The sequence below is a fragment of the Lathyrus oleraceus genome, chromosome 1 (genome assembly GCF_024323335.1).
Source record: "Lathyrus oleraceus cultivar Zhongwan6 chromosome 1, CAAS_Psat_ZW6_1.0, whole genome shotgun sequence".
In the NCBI taxonomy this organism is placed as follows: Eukaryota; Viridiplantae; Streptophyta; class Magnoliopsida; order Fabales; family Fabaceae; genus Lathyrus; species Lathyrus oleraceus.
Genome location: NC_066579.1, coordinates 58,146,890 through 58,156,899, shown reverse-complemented (window position 1 = coordinate 58,156,899; position 10,010 = coordinate 58,146,890). Strand labels below are relative to the sequence as shown.

At 34.1% G+C, this 10,010-nt stretch overlaps 1 protein-coding gene across 2 annotated transcripts; it reads right to left on the bottom strand.

Annotated features, from left to right (window-relative positions):
- Positions 1-1,444: 1,444 nt before the first annotated feature.
- On the bottom strand, positions 1,445-8,608 carry LOC127112139 (nuclear poly(A) polymerase 1). 2 transcript variants are annotated; one of them, XM_051046272.1, is made up of 13 exons: positions 8,455-8,608; positions 7,724-8,344; positions 7,557-7,634; positions 6,793-6,900; positions 6,319-6,381; positions 6,056-6,217; positions 4,775-4,888; positions 4,590-4,652; positions 4,155-4,484; positions 3,788-3,952; positions 2,206-3,141; positions 1,783-1,853; positions 1,445-1,677 (listed from the first exon to the last, which is right to left on the bottom strand). In XM_051046272.1, the coding sequence occupies exons 2-13, from the start codon at positions 7,841-7,843 to the stop codon at positions 1,632-1,634; spliced, it is 2,256 nt and encodes a 751-aa protein (XP_050902229.1). In that variant the 5' UTR covers positions 7,844-8,344; positions 8,455-8,608; the 3' UTR covers positions 1,445-1,631. The 2 variants fall into 2 exon arrangements, with proteins under 2 accessions (XP_050902229.1, XP_050902244.1); XM_051046287.1 differs by having other exon boundaries at positions 7,724-8,336; positions 8,455-8,587.
- Between the last annotated feature and the right edge of the window lie 1,402 nt (positions 8,609-10,010).

Below are 10,010 nucleotides of genomic sequence, written 5' to 3'. Positions count from 1 at the left end.
GGGAATAAAATGATTTTGTGAAAAACATGAATTAAAGGTGTTGATTTGATGAAATTAGATGTTATTGGTGAATATATAACATGTGTGTATTATTTGGGATCGATTTTGTATGTCTGAAATGAGAATTAGGAGTTCTCCGATTAACTCCATTGAAAATGACGCATTCTGCAGGTTGCAGGTCGATGAGGGGCGTCATCACCATGACTGGCGTTGTGGCTTTGAGTGTGCTGACGGCCGTCACGTTGGTGAGGGGTAACCTATCATGTTATCGACGTTTGTGTTCCAAGATGGTCGTCACATAGGTGACGCTCTGCAGTATTGGGGAAGGTGATGGGTGTCGGGACCTTGACGGGTAACCCGTCTTAAGTCTGTAGTGGGCGCAAATACTTTTTTTATGATATTTAGTTGCAGGTTTCGATTCTTTGACTATTGCTAATGTTTTGGGTATTGTTAGTATTGTTTAAATGATGGTTGTTATGACTTAATGATTAAACATGATTTTAATCGAATTTATAAGTTATTTGATGAATGATGGATATGTGCACATGTGATGATGATGGTGTGTTAATTTTTGTGAATTATGATGATGATATGATGTTGTATGAGCATGAAATATGTTGTTGAATTGTGAGTATGTTGTTGTATGATGATAGTTCGGGAGGGGAATTATCATCGTTGGGTCACTGCATTGTTGTTTATTGTCAAGAGGGGACTTTAAATATTGTGTGTAGTTGCATTGACGTGTTGTGACATGCTGAATGCCGTTGTTGGTGATGAAAGAGACAAGTTGTAATTCGAGCTGGGTGAATTGGTGATTTATCCTAAATCTGAGCAAGGTGGATTCGGGGTTTGAGTATGGTGAACACAGTTCCTAAGTGAACCAATTTATGATGATATGGTACCACATGCATATGAGTCTGGTTGGGGTTGTGAGTTCTCATTACATAATCTAAATGATAAATATGTAATTTCTTTGTGTATGTTGATAAATTGGGTGTGAGAATGATGTTGTATGATTGATGAATATGTGATTTGCTTTGATGTTGTCCACCATTGTATTTCTTCGTAACACCAAAAAAAAACAATTTGAAAGAGCGCAAAATTTATATTGAAAAGAATTTTTAAAATTTTTAAAAAACTTAGACAAATTATTCAAATATAATTTTTACTGTTATAATATTTCAAAATTTTAAAATATATTAATAATAAACATTATTTTATCATTCTAAATAAATAAAAATATCTTTTTTTCTAGAAATGTTAACAAAATTATTTATTTAAAAAAAATAATCATTTTTCCCCTCTACAAAGACTAAGAAACCTATAAAAATAAATGTCACATATATACATGGAACAAATGATAGAACCAATGAATTCATGAGAATCATAAATTTAAACTAAAAATCAAAAACATGTTTAGCGATAGAAGATAGTAAGAAAAGAGTTCAAATAAGTTATCATAATCTATTTTTATTTTGCCGGTGCAACATATTCTCATTTACACAATAAAACTTGATGCCTTAGTTTAGCTCAGGCTAATTTCCTTCACCAAAAGCGTTTTACATAAATAAACAAGGAGCTACAAATATTATACAATACATCTTCAGGATGCAGCTTAAGCTTCCAACTGTCTAAGAACTTTTATCCACTGCTTTCCCTAAAGAAGTGAAGTTCAACCTGAAAAAATAAGGAATCAACCAACCAAATTTAGACCAAAATAACATCAGAGGAAGTAAATAACAAAGTGACACTAAAATGAAATATTATTGGAATATTGTTTACCTGATAAGAGGCTTCCTCTGTGGTACAGGAGCAGGAATCCCACATAACAATGGTGCCGTCAGCTCAGCAGGCTTTTTAAACACACAAAAATATGAATAGCTTATTAGTTTATCTGTGGGCGTAAGCACTAGTAAAATTGTTTGGAAGAGCTTACAGAAACAGATAATGACGAGTCTATAAACTGTTTTCAGCTTAAATGAAAATAGTTTGAATATTAATTTATCTTGTATTAAAATAACTTATGTGTAAGAACTTATATAATAACCGTTTATACTATAATTGTCTAATTCAACACCCTCGATGAAAATTCATGAAAGAACCTGTCAAGGTGGTGTGAACTATTTACAATAGCTGAATAACATTTTATTGAAGAATATGACGGTGAAAATCATCCAAATTTTTCAGCCAGAATAAGAGATTAACCTCTAGCTCCTCCAAGCCTCCATTAGAGAATGAATGAGTTGAACAAACAGTTTCCTTAGGAATAACTAGCTCTTCCACCACCGCAAACTTTGAGTTTGAAGAGTCAGAGTTGTTTTTCACACTCCCACCATTATCTTCGACTTGATTTTTATACCCCAAATCTTCTTCAACCTCATCAGGTTCTTCGGCCAAAGCTTGATGAGCGTCATACGGACCAGACATAATCTGCTCGATAGCTAGTCGTTCTTCTTCTTTATTGTTTGATATATCAGGAGCAGTAACTTGCTGGTTTCCCATCGCTGATCCATTGGTTTCACTATCACCTGAAGGAACTTTATCAACCGATTTTAGACAAGGTGTCTCGCTCTTCTGTGCACCCATACTGTTGACTTCAGAGTCATCCAATTTCATAGAACAAGAACTAGTAGCACTAATAGGAGTTACATCTTCATGAACTTCCTTGTTTGGAGGGGATGAAGATACAAAGGACTTTGAAACCCTCAAGTTATTATTATTCTCCAATCGCTTTCTCTTCCTTTCATCATCGGCTCCAAGTACAGCTGCTTTACCTCCTTGAGACTTTTCAGCTTGACTTTGGCCACTAACCCTTGATTTCAAACTTTTTTTATTCTCACCGGTTACTTTAGAAGAGAAGGAAGGCCGAACACCACCAGGAAATATGAAGTTTGGTATGTTACGGCGTTTCACATGGGAGACGTGGATATCCATTCCAGGTTTCCATAGAGTGTATGCGTTAACAGAATGCTTGAATTCATCTACAGTTAGCCTTATATCAAATTGTTCACCTTCGTTTACCGGAACTCCTTGTTTACGCTGCAGACCCATGAAGTAACAGTGGTGGAAGGATCTAGATTTGTCTGAAAATTCGCCAGGATATGGGTGACACTGAAGCATGCCATAAGTGTACCTCTCAATCTACAAGTTTAAAGAACCATGGTAATCAAATTAAGATTCAAATTGTGAATTAGAAAACCTACTTTTTGAATCATTAATTGAATCTTAATGAATCCCAAGATACATTACTGATAAAAATGTTAAATTTTTAAGTTAAAACAAATGACATTGCAAAATCATAAGTTTATATAATATCTTATATGAATCTCAAAGTAATTGAAGATTGAAATCGTAAATCAAATGACAAAAGAAAAGCGGCAAACTATACAAAGTTGGAAAAAAAAAGTGACTGATAACAGAGTTAGTTTAGGTAGCAAATCATTAAAAGGAATCAATATTTATAATAGTGAGTTCAGATTTATCGTAATGAATCACGAAGGGATTCAATATGAGAATTATGTCCAAAATAGATACACACTAATATAGATTCATATCAATTTGGTTATGTTTTGACTCGAATCAAGATATGACTTGCATATATTGTATGATACTCATAACCATGTAAAGAACAGCTAGTATACTGTTACATTATGCAAGAACAGAAAACGAGAAGACACATCCGCACCCCCGACTTTCCTCAAAACCAAAGAAAATTAAAAAAAAAAAGGGGGGTAGTGATGAAAAAAATATAATGAGTAATTAAAAATGATAAACTTTGCAGTTATACCTTCAGTGTCAACTGGCGGAGACGAGACTCAACCCATCCTTTCCATTGTCTAAGGTCGTCGGGATTCTGTGCTGTAATATCTATCTGTAAGTAATTCTTGTAAGCTTCAAAAAAGGGATAAGGCTCAAAAAGAGTATCCCAATCATCCTTGCTAGCCTCCATAGCCTACAAACACCACAAACATCAAATTTAAGCAGCCCAAATATCACAGTAAGAACAAAATAGACAACAAAACCAACTGGAACCAAGAAAAAATTATAATATGAAATCATTTATAATTAACAAAAAAATCATCGCCAAATATATCAAATCGTTAAAACAATCAATCAAAACATGAAATTACTATAGTCAAATCAATATATCATACCTCACATATTTCACTTCCCCTCTTAAACTCCTCCGACATAATACGCAGTGTACTTGTTGTCACATTGTAAGTAGAGTTCATGCAAGGATAAGCAGGAGTAATTATAGGCATCAGATGATATCTATCTTTGGGATTTCTTCTAGGATCCCAAACCGATAGTCCAAGAGATCCTTCTTCAATAGCACAAAGCATGACTGGATTTGGCCATCGCCACTGAGTATATACTCTGAAGAATCGAGACACCAGCATATTAGGCAGCGCATTAGGATAAAGCTGGCATATTCGACCAACAAGCAATGCCAGATTAATACCACCAAGAAATCCAGCAACCTGTAAATAAAATAGCAAAAAGATGCTTTAGGAAAATAAGAATCAAATCAAATGAACAACTTTGGAACAGAAAATAAGAAATCTTGTATGGTAGTTACGTCATACATTGGAATATACACCACGACGCTTTGCCCAAAACCTCATGAATCTCAATGTTGTGCGAAAACTCTGATTTAGAAACATGATACAATCATTCATAAGCCTTTGCAAAAGAAATATACAACTGTTCATAAGAATGCCAGACAAAAGGTTGACGTAAAACCTAGGTGAGTAAATTTTATAACCACCACCTGAATATTTGGAACTAAACGCAGGACTTGATCAGTCACTCTACATCCATTGAGACTGAGAACAGTTTGCTCATCTACATTTTGTAGTATTGATTCCTGTGATACATCCAAGTCCTACCCAAGAAAATAAACAATTAGTAAATGGTAAATTTGAAGATTTACGATATAAATTCAGAATAAAACACACGAGGGAAGGCAAAATGAATGTCACATATGCAGAAGACTCGTTCGTGGATGAACTAAATGTCCAAAGATTAGGTCCCAAATTAATGGCATCTTGCCTAAAATCAGTACTGTCAATCTAAGATCAGTGCTGACAACACTTTGTACAAAATCACGTATCGCAGAACAACAGAGGTTTGTTAAAAGTCCGCTGTATTATAGTGCTACAAAGTCGTTATAGCTACTATTGTCAACACTGCCTAACATTGAGTAAGGACCTAAGCTTTGATCCAGAATAGCAGTAACCATTAAGAGACTCAAATGGGATGGTCGAAATGCCATTTGTAACACTGAAGGACCTCTCGTGTTATTTAGGACTTTTTTGTTTGTGCTTTAGAAGAGTTATTCAATACTACAGCTTGTTTAGTACTAAAAATCAGAGTAGTCATTCCTGGATAGCAGCACGGAACAGACGACCCCAAAAGTGGGATAACGGGAGTGTATAGCGGGATGACCACTCTATTTGATCATTTTTGGACAAATTACATGTAATTATAATATATATATATATATATATATATATATATATATATATATATATATATATTTAATGTAAAGTTAAACAAATAAAAACAACTCAAAATATCCATAAATCAAAGCACACGTGACTATTGAAGTGCACAAACGACTATGAAGGAAGGTTAAGGTTGAGTCTCAACTTAAATATGATTGAAAACCCCAAAATTACCCTTGAAACATTGTAAATTTAAGGGGTAATTTCAGTTTCTCAGAGGGGAAAAGGATAGCTTCCAGGCCGGGAACGGCTCTGCTCCGCTATCCTGCTATTTACCCTATAGCAGCTGTTATAGTGTTCTGCACCGCTAAGGCTCTTCCCATAGCGGCAGGGCTCCACTCCGCTATAGTGGGATAGCGCCGCTATTGACTACTCTGCTAAAAATAGAATTTTTTCTCTATGAAAAATGCAAAATCCCCTCCAAATAATACTGGTTTCAAATTCCCCTTTAAAACATTTGAGAAGATACAAAGAAAAGACATTGACAGGAACGAAGGAACAAGAATTGTGTCAAATAGTTAAATTTTTTTGAATAAATCACTTACCTCAGGAATAACCCACAATGCCAATCTTGCATACAGGAGATCTACAGAAACTCCATTGAACTTGAATTTCATCACAGGGACATGAGCATCAGGCACAGGGTGCAATTCAGTTACTTCATCCATCTCAGAAAGCATCTTCTGTAGCTCGCCAAAGAAATCTTCCTAAACCCAATTTAATTAACAATTTAAGTTGAAACATGAAAGGAGATATAATCTGAAACAAATCAATATTTTCACTCTAAAAAGAGCAACCATCATCATACTTCTCTGGTTGCATGTCTTGGTCCCACACAAAGGGTATCTATATCAGCTCCAGGGCCATGCACCTGCAAGATATGGAGTTAAAATTTTGGTAAAATAAAAAATAACAGGAGAAGAAGATAGCAAAATGTAAATAGGATCATATCCAATCATTTCAATTTTTTAGTTCTGTTTTCACATCGCTTCATCAAATATATGTTGTTGATTCCGCGAAGGATTGTTTTTCCTCCAATAATAGTGGATGAAATTTCATATTTTTAATCCAGTATTATAAGACATATATTTGATGATAATATGATATAGAAAGAAAATGTAAACAACAGAACCAACATGATAAGACAGTGCTATCAAACTCTCACCTACTCATCCCTTCTCCAGCCGGCACTCCACAATTAGATACAATAAAAGTAAAAGGAAACAATCAAAGTGTATGTGCACAAACAAGAAATATTAGGAAGATAAGAACAACTGCATACCCCTAGCCGATAGGAGCCAAAAGTGAAAATCTTAGCATTTGCTTCGTGCACCAGTTGTTCATTGAATCCTTTTGCCCGGCTAATGGTCTTAACCCAAATCTTCACAATCTAATCATATTATAATAGCACAATCAAAACTAACAAATTCATAGTAATCTGCACTACATTTCCAAGATATTTTTTTCAGTGATTAAACATTAAGGGCGAGGGAAGACTCTCCCCATTACTAGAACTATACTGTCGCATTCAAAAATGATACAGCCACTGCAATCAGTAAACCAAAGATGTTCGATGAAGATTGAACAGTTCATGGCAGTGCTTTTTAATAGGGCTATAGCCCCGCTGCAATCAGTCAATTGAAGATGTTTGATGAAGATTAGACAGTTCATGGCAGTGTTTTTTGATAGGATTATAGCCCCGCTACAGTGTTGTAGCATGTTGGAATTTGAACAAATCGCTATTGTTCTGCGATATGCTATTTTATTTAGTACAAATGCTGTCAATTACCAACTAACAGAATTCAAATAAACCGCTACTTTCCGTAATCAACAATCAACAACACTGGCTCATATTCCTATCTTAGAAATTTGGTTTCAAAACATGAACTCAGAATATGAGTCATCATATCTTCATCGAACAACTTCAATTTCCTTACCCTAGAAACTGCATTGTTTTTTCATTGCAGCCAAACCTAGTCTCTATATTTCCAAGACGGAATTAAATGAAATGAGATGACATCACATCAAAAGGTAAATAAAGCCAACCTGATCTAGCCTGCCAAGCACTTCCTCTCTACCCACTGCCTCCTGCTGACTCTCGTACAATCCAACACCTTGCAAATACTGAACACCCAGAATCCAAATTCAGCACAAAATAACACTAACAAAAGCTCTAAAATATGTACAACTTCACAATAACTTCAAACAAAAACCTTTTCAAGTTCATGAGTCTTGTTCACATCTTCCTCGGTTGGTCCAGCCAGTGAAATGGGCTCGGTTATGCCTAACCATTGTTGTCCATTATTCTGATTGCTCATTCCAGGTATCCCCATCAACAAATTGATACACTTTTTTTTCTTTTTTTTTCTAATTACACTATGATATCTTTTGTTTCAATGATAGGGTTGCAATGAGAATTATCACTTACTGATGTTTTTTTTCAATTTTTTCCCAATAAATCAACTAAAAACAAAAACGAAACACAAAAAGGAAGAAAGCAAAAACACACTATAACAATGTGAATGTGATGATAATTGTTTTTGATTTTACAGTATTTGGAATGAAAATGTTCAAATCTATGAACTTTGACCACAAAAACATGAAAAAAAACAAAAGATGCAAAATTACAAAGCCATAGAGCAAAAACGAATCAATAATACAGAAATTGAAATTGGGGCTTTTCAACCGCAACCCTAAATCAGCAACAACAAGCAATCACGACAATCCAGATGAACAAATATAGGTTGAACGCGATCGGAACTTCAGAAAGGCTTCAACTTGATGACTTCTCGAGGGTGTGGCACTCCCAGAATGGTTGAATTGAACCTTGAAAGCTTCGATATTAGAAAATAAAATATATTTAAATAAAATTGAAAGATCGAAGGAAAAATCAGTAGAAAATTATAAAGTAGGTTAGAGAGGTAAAGGTTGCAGAGAAGCTTACGGAGAGAGAGGGAGAGAGAAAGAGTGCGTGAAAATGGGTTTGGAAACTGCAATGACGATGATGAAGAAGAAAAGAAGTGTTAAATAGAATATACATAGAATAAAAATTGGACCACTATATTTATAGTACTTTATCTTTTTTTAACTAAGATTTGTTTTGATATTTTCTTTTTTATTTGATTAGATTAGATTTTTCTTTAGGGAATTTTATTTGTTTTGATTTTATTTTTTTACAAAAACAAAAGGATTTTATTATTTGGGCCTCAACTCATCATTAGTTTGGACTTGGTTACAAGGAGTGTTTTTGGTGGGACGGGTTACTTTATGCACCTCTAGCACACTCTAGTAAAAATTTAAAATGTCTATTAATTTTAAAAATCATCTTCGGACACATTTCTAATACACATACCTTAGCATTTCATAAATGAGTCATTCTTATTTTACTCGAAAATGCATCTTCAGAATAATTCGAAAGTACACTCTCATAATTTTATAATGTCATGAAGTGTATTATTTACTTCCAAGATTTACAAAGTAACTTAACCTAACATCACATGCATGACACGAGGAATAAGGTTACACAAGTATAGGTACAAAAAGTTATGGCCAAGAATTATAAAACAAGTTTTTAACTTGTGAAATTCACATCACTATATATTTTTCTTTGGATTTTGCATCCCGCTTAGGAGATGAAGATGGGTTCTTTATTGTGCTTCTAGCCGCCTGTAAATAATTTACTAAGAAATTGCTAAAATCTTCGGATTTAAATATACATGTAGTATAAATTCTACTTTCATTTCCATTTATTTCATTATAGACTTTCATTCAATAGCACAAAAGGTTATGGAAGTGCACTTTTGAATTATTCCAGAGATTAATTTTTGAACTAAATTTGAGTAAAATAATGGTGGTTCACTCACGAAGTGCTGAAGTGTGTGTATTATGGATGCGTCCAAAGATGCATTTAAGGAATTAAGGGACATTTTGGATTTCCATAGGGTATTCATTCACCCCATAGGGTGGAAAAAGTAACCCCTAGTGTTTTCTTTAACCTAGATTTTATTTTCAATTTGAGTGGCATGTTTTGCAATTGTGTGGGTTATTACGTTGTTTTCTCTCTTCGTGTGAGAAAACTTAATTCTCTTAAAACTATTCACATTCATGTTAATAGAGTTACATGGCATTCCTAGTTAGTTCTAGGTTTTTAATTTCTTTTCATCATCTTTGCAAGAGTTTTGTTGTTAGTTTCAAATTCAACATCTAAGAAACAACAATCCATAGTTATCTTTGTAGTTTTCTTCAAAGTTATTGTTTATAACATTAGCGGTTTGTTGTTACCATATATGCAATAAGAGCTAATTGTCATTGTTTCCATGTTTTCATCTTCGAAGATAGCTCTTAGACCCCATTTCCCATTTTTATAAGGCTTGCATCGATATTTCATCTTATCCATCCTTGCTCATGAGTTTCTCGTTTGGATTCTTTAGATCTTTGATCCTAGTTCAGTGGTTCGTTGTTGTTTTCAGATATCTTTTTGTTTGTTTTTTCCTTTTTCTT

What these genes read in the sequence shown, in the direction of transcription:
- LOC127112139 (XM_051046272.1), bottom strand. Translation starts at nt 7,843, where the DNA reads ATGGGGATACCTGGAATGAGCAATCAGAATAATGGACAACAATGGTTA. An exon ending in TTGGCTCCTATCGGCTAGGG is followed by an intron (nt 6,382 to 6,792) that starts GTATGCAGTTGT and finishes CATATCTTGCAG; the next exon opens with GTGCATGGCCCTGGAGCTGA. An exon ending in TCCGCCAGTTGACACTGAAG is followed by an intron (nt 3,142 to 3,787) that starts GTATAACTGCAA and finishes TTAAACTTGTAG; the next exon opens with ATTGAGAGGTACACTTATGG.